Source organism: Myotis yumanensis, unplaced genomic scaffold, assembly GCF_028538775.1.
Source record: "Myotis yumanensis isolate MYYU_CA2020_CCGP unplaced genomic scaffold, mMyoYum1.0.hap1 SCAF_17, whole genome shotgun sequence".
NCBI lineage: Eukaryota > Metazoa > Chordata > Mammalia > Chiroptera > Vespertilionidae > Myotis > Myotis yumanensis.
The window spans coordinates 42,397,496-42,409,713 of record NW_027223768.1 but is presented as its reverse complement, the minus strand read 5'-3'; the positions used below and the strand labels follow the sequence as shown (position 1 = coordinate 42,409,713).

General features: G+C 54.5%; 1 protein-coding gene across 3 annotated transcripts in view; it reads left to right on the top strand.

Annotated features, from left to right (window-relative positions):
- Positions 1 to 12,218, top strand: part of DDR2 (discoidin domain receptor tyrosine kinase 2) — a 64,927-nt gene that overhangs the window by 22,722 nt on the left and 29,987 nt on the right. The window contains exon 2 of one of the 3 annotated variants that reach the window (XM_070397432.1): positions 885 to 985. In XM_070397432.1, the coding sequence (XP_070253533.1) occupies positions 904 to 985 (82 nt within the window). In that variant the 5' untranslated portion in view covers positions 885 to 903. Of the gene's footprint in view, positions 1 to 884; positions 986 to 1,896; positions 1,950 to 3,371; positions 3,526 to 12,218 lie in introns of those variants that run through there. The other 2 variants (XM_070397433.1, XM_070397434.1) reach the window with 2 other exon arrangements.

Genomic DNA, 12,218 nt, shown 5'->3' with positions numbered 1-12,218 from the left:
GCTGCCGCTGATGTCTCCGAGACCGCACGCTCACGGGAGGAGACCGTGAGGGGGTTGCCAGGTGCTGAGGAGACAGCAGGAGCCTGGAGGGCTGATGTCCACATTGTGCACATGGTCCCATATTCCGTCATCGGGAATCCTTCCTCAGATTCTGGGCCTTTGACACAGCCCCTAATTTTTGTGGGTGTAACTTCCTCAACTTCCTTCACCAGAAGCGTCTCCAGGCTCGTCCTGTCCGTCTCCTGCCCAGTCCAGACCCGCCGGCCAAGGCGCCCGGCTGCTTGCGTGGGCGATGGTGTGAGACACAGGTCTGCACAGGGAGCTTGCGCATTGCTCTTGGGGTGCCATTGCTTCTCAACCCTCTCAGCTGACAGAGCGAGAGGCGTGTGTGCGCGTGCTACCCGCGTGCATACAGATACTTCATTAAGGGGGACGTGAGCTCGTGCTGATGCCTCGGCTCGGCTGCCCACGCTGGGTCATCCTGGGGAACATACAATTCCCACGCACCGCCCAGAGCCACTGAGTCAGGACAGACAATGAACATCACGGAGTGTTTTTCTTGGTGTAATGTTGGCATTGTATCAGAATTATGACAATATTGTAAGTGTAAGTTTTACTGCTCATCACTCACCATTCGGGTAAGTATTAACCTTTGGGCAACTTTGTTTCCTGCCTCTGGTGTGAGCATTTCAGTTCCATGCGTGTGTGAACTAACAGTGTGAAAAGTCTCACATGTGTCCATTCAGCTCTCAGGGTCTCCGGTTTGAAGCTCTAAGTACAGAAACCAACGCTGTGGACGTGTGAGACTCGAGCACGCGGTGCCCTCGCCGCACGCCTCACTCACCGCTGTCTTCTCTCCCGTGCCCCCGTGGGCCGCGCTGCAGGTCCCTCGCTGCCTCTGAGATGGCCCCGGCCCCCAGGATGCCCTCGGTGCTGCTCCTGCTGCTGCCCATCCTGAGTTCTGCACGAGCCCAGGTCAACCCAGGTAACAGCGTCGCTCAGCCGGGCCCAACGGGCAGGCAACGGGGTGGGGGAGTGGGGGTGTCACAGCAGGAGCAGAGGGGAACCCACTCCCCACTGGAGAGAAGCACGAGGAGACCGATTAAAGAGGGGGTGGGGCCGCAGCCACGTGCTCGGCGCCCATAGAACAGGAGCCGCTGGCTGGCGCAGGCTGCGCTTTCCTTGCGGCTCTGCAGCAGGTTCTTCTTCCTGCACGTGCGGCGTGCTCAGAAATACACGTTTCAGGAGGAGTCTTTCAGCCCCCATGTTTTTATTACATATGTTTAAACTTGACATTGACATAGACAATGGTATCACTTGCCTGTTGCCACGGTGATGCTGCCTGGCCACCTGAGCAGGGAGTGACAGTCGGGCCTGGATGGACCGTTCTCTGAGCTCCTCTTGGTCCCCACGAACCTGGAGCCAGCTGGTACTGCCCGTCTCTGTGGCCTGGCTCTGAGGACCAGGTTGCGGGCTGTGCCCCGCAGCTGGTGTGGGTGCGTCGCAGTGGAAACGGCTTGGCGGCCAGAGCAGACGCGGGAAAGTGTGGCACCGCCTCGGCCAGCCTGTCATGCGGCCCGGCCCAGGGTCAGAGGGCCAGGGCACGGAAACCACTCGGGGGTGCAGAGGATGGGGCTGCGTCCGCATTGGCCGCCGATGTAAACCTAGGAAAGCAAACATGCTAGGTGCTCACCCCAGGTGGGGAAGCAGCCGCCCAGCCCCGTGCCGTGGCCCGCGCACCTCCTCGCAGTGGGTGAGTTTTGCTGGCTGTGCACCTTCTGTCAGTGCCATCGGTGATGCTGAAGCACTCCCGTGTGCCTGGCTCTTCTGCCCGAAGGTGTCTGTGATGTTCGCCGTGTTTCGTGCAGTGGAGCCTGTCTTGCTGCATGCGTTGAGTATGGAGGTGTCCGGTCCACGTGGTGGAACAGGGCATTTCCGGTTCGGCCGTTGTAAGTAACGCTCCTGTGATCGTGCCGTGCAGGCCTTCTGTGGGGGATGCGCTCAGTTCTTTTGGGTGTGGACCTAACCGTGGAATTTCTGGGTTTTAGGTCACCCGTGACCATTTTTGCCACGGAGTTTTCCCAGATGTCTTTGCCTGTTCACCAGCTGCGCAGAGTGAGGCTTCTGCTCCATCTGCACTAGGACCTGAGAGCGTTTTCATTTTCTTTCCTTTTTATTGAATTTACTAGTGGCCCGGTGCACAAAATTCATGCACATTAAAAGGGGATTAATTAGAGGAAATATTTTAATAATGCTATTTGCCCTTTCTCTATAATAGAAGTGTCAGAGGTGAAAGAAAATTAGTAAAATGTATATGAAAATCTTCCTCCTGTCAGAGTCTGGGGCACGCTGCGGGACCCAGAGTCAAGTCCCTGCTCATCCGCATGCACCTCGAAATCATGTGAGACCCAGACCCGGCCGGCCACACCCCTATTGAGTGAGATCCAGACCTGGCCTGTCCCAACCCCCTCAAGCCCTGTCGGGCAGGGGGCACAGCCTTAGGTCCCCCGGCCCGGTGCTGGGAAGGGGGCGCAGCCTCAAATCCCCCCGTGCACCCTCAGGTCCCCCGACCCAGCACCAGGGCAGGGGACACGGCCTGAGGTCCCCTGGCCTGGCGCTGGGGCGGGGGGCTCAGCCTGAGGTCCCTTGTCAAGCCCCGCTGGACCGGGCTTGGGGCGCAGCCTGAGGTCTCCCACCGCAGCCTGGCACCAAGCAGCCTCAGGTCCCTGCTGATCGCTTGTTACGGGAACCCCGCCTCCGCTGTGGGCGCAGGCATCTTGTGACAGTGTGATGGAGTGAGGGTCAATTTGCACACTCCCTCTTTATTATAGAGGGTAGGGGTGACACTGGTTAAAAAGTCACACAGGTTTCAGGTGCACAACTCCACGACACATCGCCTGTACACTGTGCTGTGTGTTCAGCGCCCTAGTCAAATCTCTGCCGTCCCCACCTACCCCGTCCTCCTCTCCTCCCTCCCGCCCCTCAGAGCGCATTTTATGCTGTTGCCCTCGCGTAGCATGAGAGTCGCTTGTGAGAATGCTCACCCTTTCTCCTCGCAGAAATCCCACTTCCATGCCATAGGCTTTGTGCCACCAGGAGGTGTCATCGACGCACCTTAAACTCAGACTTACTGGCGTGATAGAGCCAGCGCCCTGCGGCTGTCCCGCCCGAGCCAGTGTGGGCCTCCGGTCTGAGCGTGGACGCCGTTCTCTCCGTCCTGCTCCCGCCCAGTGGGGTTGGGTGGCTCCTGCCACACAGACAAGCCTGCTCTTCTCATTGTGTCGTTGTCCCTGCTCTCCTCTCCTCTCCAGGAAGAGCCACTGTGAGTGACAGAGGGCAGGGTGCTTTCCGCTGGGCACACTCACGAGACGGTGGGGCAGGAGGGCTGTACAGCTGAAGCGAAGGAGCAGCCGCCGGTCCGAGGTCTGGCTGCGGCGGAGCAGGAGCGTAACCCTGCAGCATTTCCCTGTTGCTAACAACTCTGTCAGCGGGAAAGAGACACAGGTCTCGACTGGAATGATCTGTGTAAGAACACGAAATATTGGTGTGTGTTGTGTGCACATGTGTGTGCATGTGTATGTATGTTTTGTGAGCGCATGCATGTGTATTTGTGTGTGTGCGTACATGTGTGATGTGCATTTGCATGTTCACAGGTGTGTGTGTGCGCGTGTGCGCATGTGTGCATGCACTTGTGTGTGTAGACTTGATATGGCCTGAGCAGAGCCCTGGGAAGGAGAGACCTCCCGGTTGAACTTCTCTCCAGTGAGTGGTGCAGGACGCTGCGGGTGGCTCCTCGGTGTGTGCTGTTGGCCTGGTCGGCCTGCGGGTGGCTCCTCGGTGTGTGCTATTGGCCTCGTCTGCCTGCGGGTGGCTCCAGTGTCCGTCCTGCCAGTGAAAGGATCTCTCCATTGAACAACGGAAACACATCTGCCCCTTCAGCGCCCTTGATTGTGCCAAGTAGAAAAAAGGGAATGCCCCGTTCCAGGAGAACCACCTGGCATTCCATGAGCCCTTGGTGCATTCCTGGAGCCACTGGGAGGTGTTAGCAACGTGCTCCTCCCACACCTCCTGAGCAGGGCGTGCTGAGTCCAGGTCCGAGGGGAGGACTGGGCCCGGAACACAAGGCAGCTCACTCCGGGGGCGCACGGGGCTCGGTGCAGAGCTGGGCTGCAACCCTCCAGCCAGCACCTTCCTGACCTCTGTGCTCACGCCTCCTGCAGAGCCAGCGGCAGCGCTCCCAGCCCGGCCTCCAGGGGCTTCTTGCTGAGAGGTGGAGGGTGAGAGGGAGCGAGAGACGAGGGAACTGGTGAGGTCAGGGAAAGGAGAGCAACAGCTAGAACACGTCCCAGAGGTGCCCCAGGTAGCGAAGGTGGTGGCTGTCGCGAGGGGCACCAGGCAAAGGCACCTGGCATGGCACCTGAAGCAGGAGCCACGTGATTCTTGGATCCTCGGCAGGTGATGGGAGTTTTCTGGTCAACAGCTTTGTCTTCACCTGTGATAACAAGATACTCCACCATGTTCTCCCTCCCAGGATGCAGGTTCCATTATTTTTAAAAATTAGATCATTTTATTTTATTTTTTAAATTTTTAATAAATTTATACCCCCTCAGCCATCCCTCACACCCTCCACCTCTGGCAACTGACCATTGGTTCTCTGTTCCTAAGGGCTTAGTGTGTTGTGGTGTTGTTTTTAGATTCCACATTTAAGAGAAATCAGATGGTATTTGTCTTTCTCTGACTTCTTTCATTTAGCATAATACCCACTAGGGCCATCCGTGCTGTCACCAATTGTTAGATTTCGTCCTTCCTATGGTCTTGCAGTATTCCGTCGTGTAAAGGTACCACGGCTATTTAATCCAGTCATCTATTGGTGGGCACTTAGATTGCTTCCATCTCGTTGCTATTGTAAATATCGCTGCACTAACTCTGCAGATTGCTGTGGGTAGTGCAAATATTTGAACAATATTGATTTTTCCACTCCATGAGCATGGAATATCTTTCTATTTCTTTGTGTCTTCTTCAGTGTCTTTCATCCCTGTTTTGTAGTTTTTACCTCCTTGGTTAAATCTATTTGTAGGTGTTTTGGTTCTTTTTGATACAATGTGAGTGGGCCTGTTTTCCTCCTTCCTCTCGCTGGTCGTTCGCATCAGCAGAAATGCAACAGCGTGTGTGGCCTTGCCCTGGGTCAGGCTGCGGGTCCCTCTGCGGTCACATGTCCCCCGAGCTGGGGCAGGGCGTTCTGAGACTTCCACAGGCAGTCGGCCTCCTCCACCCTCTGTCCGCATTGTTGCCAACTTGGTTCTTCTTGTCGCTGAGGCGCATTCCACACAGCGTGGAGGGTGTGTGATAACGGCGGCGTGAAGACAGGCCCTGGGACCTCCCCACGGCAATGGAAGGCGAGAGGTCTCGGTTCTAGTTCCAGCCCCATCACTATGCAGCTTTGCGACTTCAGGTGACTCTCTGGGCCTCACTTTGCTCACCTATAAAATGGGCAGAATAAGCTACTCTGCACTTCACAGGGAACCAGATGAGACAGTGGGGTCAATGGGCTTTGGAAAGTCACACGCAGATATTGAGGGCTGGGATTTGTCACTTTTGGATTTGTGATTTGTGATTTTTTTTTTTTTTTTTTTAGAGAGGAAGGGGAGGGAGAGAAACAGTGAGAGAGAAACATGTATAGGTTGCCTCCTGCATGCGCCCCACCTGGGGGACTGAAGCCGAAATCTGGGTATGCGCTCTGACAGGGAACTGAACTGGTGACCTTTGGTGCCTGGAATCATGCCCAACCACTGAGCCACACAGCCCAGGGCAGCCGCCCAGGACTCTTTGGTGGTTTGGACACATATACAGTTAAGTAGAAGTTTGACTTTACAAACAGTGAGGTTTTGTGGGGAGACATTAAGTAGAAGGTGATGAGCTGTTTAAAAGTCTGTGACTTTCTCCTGCTTCCCAGAGTTTATGACCTGGGCCCCTGTCTGTGCTCATGACACCGCCTCCGCCTCCGCCTCCCTGGTGCTTGCTCCCATCAGTGACGGTGGGGGTAGGAGAGGCAAAAGGAAGTCAAGGAGCTCCCACGCTTCTCTGTGTTCTTCTGCAAAAAAAGGATCCAAATTATCCATGTGGGACATGGCCTTACAAGGGGAGAGGAAGCTGGGAAGGATCCTGTGGGAGAACCATCGCTTTACATAAACGGTGGGGATACTGAGCCCAGAGGCAGCTAGCCAGAGGGGACCTGGAAGTCCTGCAGGCCCTGCTGTGGCCCCGCCCCCGGCCTCCTTCTCTGCTGTGGCCCCGCCCCCAGCCTCCTTCTCTGCTGTGGCCCCGCCCCCAGCCTCCTTCTCTGCTGTGGCCCCGCCCCCAGCCTCCTTCTCTGCTGTGGCCCCGCCCCCAGCCTCCTGCAGGCCCTGCTGTGGCCCCGCCCCCCGCCCCCTAGAGTCAGGACTTGAGGTCTAACAGTGCAGTGTGTCCTAAGCACAAGGGAACTTAAGCAAAGGTCCATCCTGGTGCAGGAGCTGGCTATGGGGGCAGGGTAAGCACACCACGAGGAAGCTGTGATTTCAAGTTGTTTGCTTTCAGGGGGTGAGACCAATATTTAAGGCTTCATTACGGCTTTCCTTATTGAGGAATTTGCTCAGTCGTGACAGAGCTTTGCTGGGAACTACTAATGCATATATATCTTCGCTTATCGGTTGTGTTTCATGATTAGATAAAATTGACCCCTAATTTCTCTTATGGGGATGGATCTGAATTTCCCCCTTGAAATGCCAGGAGTAAGAGACTTATACGTATTTGGACAAATGTGAGCACATTTCCCTTGTTTATAGCCACTAAGATGCCTGGCCTGGGGGCAGAAATTGGCTCGGCAAAGCTGGGGTGATCTTCTCTTAGAAATGTGCTTGATCTTCGACGCTCTTAAGAAGGTGTGAGCCCATAGTCGGACCGGCCGACAGTAAAGTAGGTGCGCCCGCCTCACGTGGCGGAGGAGAAAGTCTTCACTCTGGGTCCTGCGTCGGGCGGAGCCTGAATTGTCAGTCAGTCGGTGCTTTTTAAAATGCCCGTGTGTTGTCTGGAGCTCCCTCCCTGGTGGGTCCTGAACTCTGATCTTTGCCTGGTCAGAGCCTCAGCTCAGCCTCCCTAGTGTTTACGTTGCTGTCTCCACACCCAGCAACTGTGCTGAGTGAGAAAGGCTGCCTCCAGGGGGGCCGTCTCGGGAAGCTCTGGACTTTGTCTCCCGGACCCTCTGCCTGTGCAGAGCCTGCAGTCCACCCCTTGCCCAAACCGACAAACAGCTAAAGTGGCCGCAGAGGGTCTGTCCCCCAAGTCTGCACCTCTGCCCTCCCGACCTCACCGATGACTAGGTGCCCTCAGAGACCATCTGTGATTCATCTGGTTCCTCTATTTCTTCTCAGGGGGGCACTGGTTCCTGCCAGCTCCTCCAACCCAACAAAAACAGGAATAAGAAGCCGACTTGTACTTGTGGCCATTGTGATTCAGGCTAACTGAACCTTTTACTTTTGAATTGGCTCCTGGGAAGCTCAGAGCCCAATTGGAGGCCCATCCCTAGCAAAGCATATAGAACCAAAGGCAATGTATGTTGGATATTAACCTGAAATAAGCTCCTTCATTATAGTCCCTATTTTCTGTTCCCCTTAACCCAGTTTTCTCAACCTGTGGGTCTCGACCCCTTTGGGGGTCAAACGACCCTTTCACAGGGGTCGCCTAAGACCATCGGAAAACACATATATAATTACATATTGTTTTTGTGATTAATCACTATGCTTTAATTATGTTTAATTTGTAACAATGAAATTGGGGGTCACCACAACATGAGGAACTGTATTAAAGGGTTGTGGCATTAGGAAGGTTGAGAACCACTGCCTTAACCCATCTTTCCTTCCTTCCTTCCTCCCTCCCTTCCTCCCTTCCTTCCTTCCTTCCTTCTTTCCTTCTTTCCTTCCTCTCTCTCTCTCTCTCTCTCTCTCTCTCTCTCCCTTTCCTTCCTCCCTCCCTTCCTTTCCTTTCCTTTCCTTTCCTTTCCTTTCCTTTCTTCCTTTCCTTTCCTTTCCTTTCCTTTCCTTTCCTTTCCTTTCCTTTCCTTTCCTTTCCTTTCCTTTCCTTCTGTTTTTCTGTCATATCTTACACAACTTTGGAAGCCAATTGCAATCTTTTTTTAGGCTGTGTCAGAGGGAAAATAATTACAAAATAAATAATACTGCCCAGCTGGCATGGCTCAGTGGTTGAGCGTTGACCTATGAACCAGGAAGTCAAGGTTCAATTCCCCGTCAGAGCACATGCCTGGGTTGCAGGCTCGATCCCCAGAGCAGGGGGTGCACGAGGCAGCAACCAATAATTCTCTCTCATCATTGATGTTTCTATCTCTCTCTTGCTCTCCCTTCCTCTTTGAAATCAATAAAAAAGTTTAAAAGAATAATACCTAACTTTTTTTTTTTTTTTTTTTTTTTTTTTTAATATATTTTATTGATTTTTTACAGAGAGGAAGGGAGAGAGATAGAGAGTTAGAAACATCGATGAGAGAGAAACATCGATCAGCTGCCTCCTGCACATCTCCCACTGGGGATGTGCCCGCAACCCAGGTACATGCCCTTGACCGGAATCGAACCTGAGACCCCTCAGTCCGCAGGCCGACGCTCTATCCACCGAGCCAAACCGGTTTCGGCAGTACCTAACTTTTATTAAATGAAATGTCTCTAAGTAGTTGGCACATATTAACTCATACGTGTCACAGCGTTCCTACAACCAAGCACTGTTATCACCATTAAACGGCAAGCAGCCTTCCAAGGCTAGAGAAGTGGCTGCCATGCCTACCAGGAAGGCCCCCATCCGTCCCTGAGCGCCCCGTTTCTCACAGAGCACCCCGCTCTGTCTGACCCCACCAGATCTCACCACCCGCTTGGTACAGACGAGGAAGGCGAGGCTCGGAGAGCGCAGCATCAGGTGCTGAGCGCAGGCGACTCCCCGGCTGCCTCTGCTCCCAGCGGCCAGCTGCTGCGCTGGTGCAGCTCCCTCCTGGCGGGTGAGGCGCGTGGTCTCGCTGTGCAGCCTTCTGACTCCATTAACGGGAGGATGCACCTGTCTGACCCTCACGCGGTGCCCTGTGCTCAGGGAGCTCAGCAGGATTATTTCTGGAAAGTTCTGGGTCTTCCAGGAAAACCGTAATCCCAGAGGGCAGTTCCTAAGGGGAGTTTCGAGGCAGGCAAAAGGGGTCTTGGCAGAACAGCTCCTTTTGCCCGGAGCAAACCCAGTCATCGTCCGCGGCCCCTGGCAGGCTCCCGTGGCGTGGAGCCCGCCCTGATACTTCCGGGCGGAGCTGCAGGTGGACTGTGGGCACGTGTTTCAGCCTCTTTAACTGGGGCATCCCGTCCCTCTGCACTTGGAAGAACTAGACCAGTGATGGCGAACCTTCTGAGCTCGGCGTGTCAGCATTTTGAACAACCCTAACTTAACTCTGGTGCCGTGTCACATATAGAAATTTTTTGATATTTGCAACCATAGTAAAACAAAGACTTACATTTTTGATATGTATTTTATATATTTAAATGCCATTTAACAAAGAAAAATCAACCAAAAAAATGAGTTCACGTGTCACCTCTGACACGCAAGTCATAGGTTCACCATCACTGAACTAGACAATGGTAGCCTGGGGTCGAAGAGCGAGGACACAGGGATCAGGAGACCTGGGCCCGGCCTGGTCACATGAGTCAGCTGCATCCTTGGTCAGTCAACCTACGTCTCTGGCTCCGATATTTAACTTGGGGCCATCACAGGGGTGTGGCTCCTGGAGGCCCTTCCTGGCTCTGAAGGCTCAGGATTGCAGGCGTCCTGTGGCCCACAGACCGTCTTGGGTGTCCCCCCACCCCCCACCCCCAGTCACCCGTGTCCTCCCCGTGCCCAGAGGGGCCTCGTGTGCACCTGGCGTTTTCCTGGAAGCGCAATAGGACTCTCACTGGCAGGACCTGAAGCCTGGGGCTCGCAGCCAGATGGCGAACAGCAGCAACAAGCAGCCCTTTGAGCTTCACCTTGGCAGCATCATGGCCGTGGCTCCTGGGCAGCTGCTCCTCCCAGGCCAGCCCGCCAAGCCCACTGGATGCAGCGCCCGGATGCGCCCCCGGGCCTGGGCCACGGGCGCTGGTAGTTTTCCACTCCGGGAGCTGGAAGAGGGAGCTGGCTTCTCCGTCCAGGAGACGGGCAGCGGCAGCGTCGGGGAAATCACCAACACAGCCTGGCAGCAGAGGCAGGAGCCACGCTCAGACTGAGTGCCTGGCCCTGCGCCCCTCGCTGTGCCCCGGCCTGGCTCCGGCTGTGCCCGGATGGGCTCCCAGACAGACCTTTGGGGTCTGATGAGTGACAGAGTGGGCTTGGGGGCCCTCGGGCCTGGCATTTAGAACCAGGGCCACTTGCCAGTCTGCATCTTCACTCCTGGCTGGATCCCTTCCCCAGAGGAGTTTACCCGGCACAGGCGTGCTCAGCAGGCAGGCCCGGTGCTGCTGCTCACTGCCGCCGGTGCCCGGGGCACGGCTCGTCCTGGCCCACGGACCCACCGGATGCAGGACGCCAACCCTGGCTTGTCCTTCCCTGTGCCCTTCCCCTGCGGCCACGGGGGCCCTGACTCCCGGCCCTGCCCGGCTGAGCCTGTGCCTGAGTGAGAGCTCTCAGAAGGGTGCCCGACCTGCTTCTCAAGGTTGTTTGGCTATTCTGGGATCTTTGCGTTGCCTGTGAATTTTGGAATAATTTATTTATGCAAAAACGCCCCTCCCCAGGCTTTGGCTGGGTGGCTCGGATGTCCTCGCAGCCCTCACTGCGCCACCTCCCCCGGCGTCGCTCCGGAGCGTCTCAGCAGCGTGGCACGGCGTGCGCACCTGCCGTGCTGCCTTGGTCTGTCTTCAGGTGTCTCACATCACGTCACAGGGAGGACAGCTTCCGCTTCTCCGGAGGTCTCTGCGCTGTCGTCTGATGCGTTTTACTGTGGTGTAGGCGTGAACCCCACAATTCATTATTACTTTTGTTTAAATGGCCGCTTACCCCTTAAAAACATACAAATAACAAGAAATTGTCCTCTGTGTTTACGATGGAATTCCCATTTTGGACGGGAAGGTTGCTGTCACGGTGTCTGTGGGCCTCTGGTCACAGTGGCTCCCTTTTCTCTGGCTGCTTTTAGGTGTTCTCTTTGCGCCCGTTTTTAAGCAATTGGACGAGGATCCTGTCGTATAGTTTTCTTCATGCTTCTTGTGCTTTAGCTCATAGAGCTTCTTGGGTTTAGACTTTTCATCAAATTTTTTAAAAATAAATCTTTATTGTTGAAAGTATTACATATGTCCCCCCATTGCCCTCTCCACCCCTCCCCCTTCATCAAATTTTATTCAATTGATTTTCTGTCTCCCTCCCTGCTCTTCCTCAAGGAGCCCACTGACCTGAATCCAGGAGGCCTGAAAATTCCCACATCTTACTGATGTTTTATTTTTGTTGTTGATTGATTGATTTTCTGTCTTGTTTCTTGTTTTGGATAGTTTCCATTGATGTTTTTAAGTTCATAAGTCTTTTCTTTAATGTCGATCTGTAATCCCATCCAGTGCGCTTATCTCACACATTCAAGTCTCATCTCTAGAAATCTGATTTACTAATTTGCTATCTATATATATAAAAGGCTAATTTGCAAAGTGTCCCCTCGGGAGTTTGACCGACTGGGAGTTTGATCACTTGCTATGATGCACGCTGACCACCAGGGGGCAGTGCGGAATGAAGAGAGGCCCCAGCCGGCAGCCAGCTGCCACTAAGGACCCTACCCTTGCATGAATTTCATGCACTGGGCCTCTAGTCTATATATAGACTATAGACTATATATATAAAAGGCTATTATGCTAAGTGTCCCTCCTACTGTCTGACCAGTCGCTATGAGGTTCACTGACCACCAGCGGGCAGACGCTCAATGCAGGAGCTGCCTAGTTGCAGTGACTTGGCAATGGCAGTTCTCGGGTGACGTGCCCCGAAACCAGAGAGGAGAGAGCCCGATTCCTCGTGGGGCCGCATGATTCCACCTTTGGCCGTGGGCTATGTTGTTGTGGGGCACTGTCAGCCTTCAATCTGGTTTACTGCACACCTGTATTTGTGTTCCACACCCTGTATGACAGCAACTTTGCAGAGTGCCCTCTCGCACTCTGGGACCCCTGGGGGGATGTCGGAGAGCCGGTTTTGGCCCGATC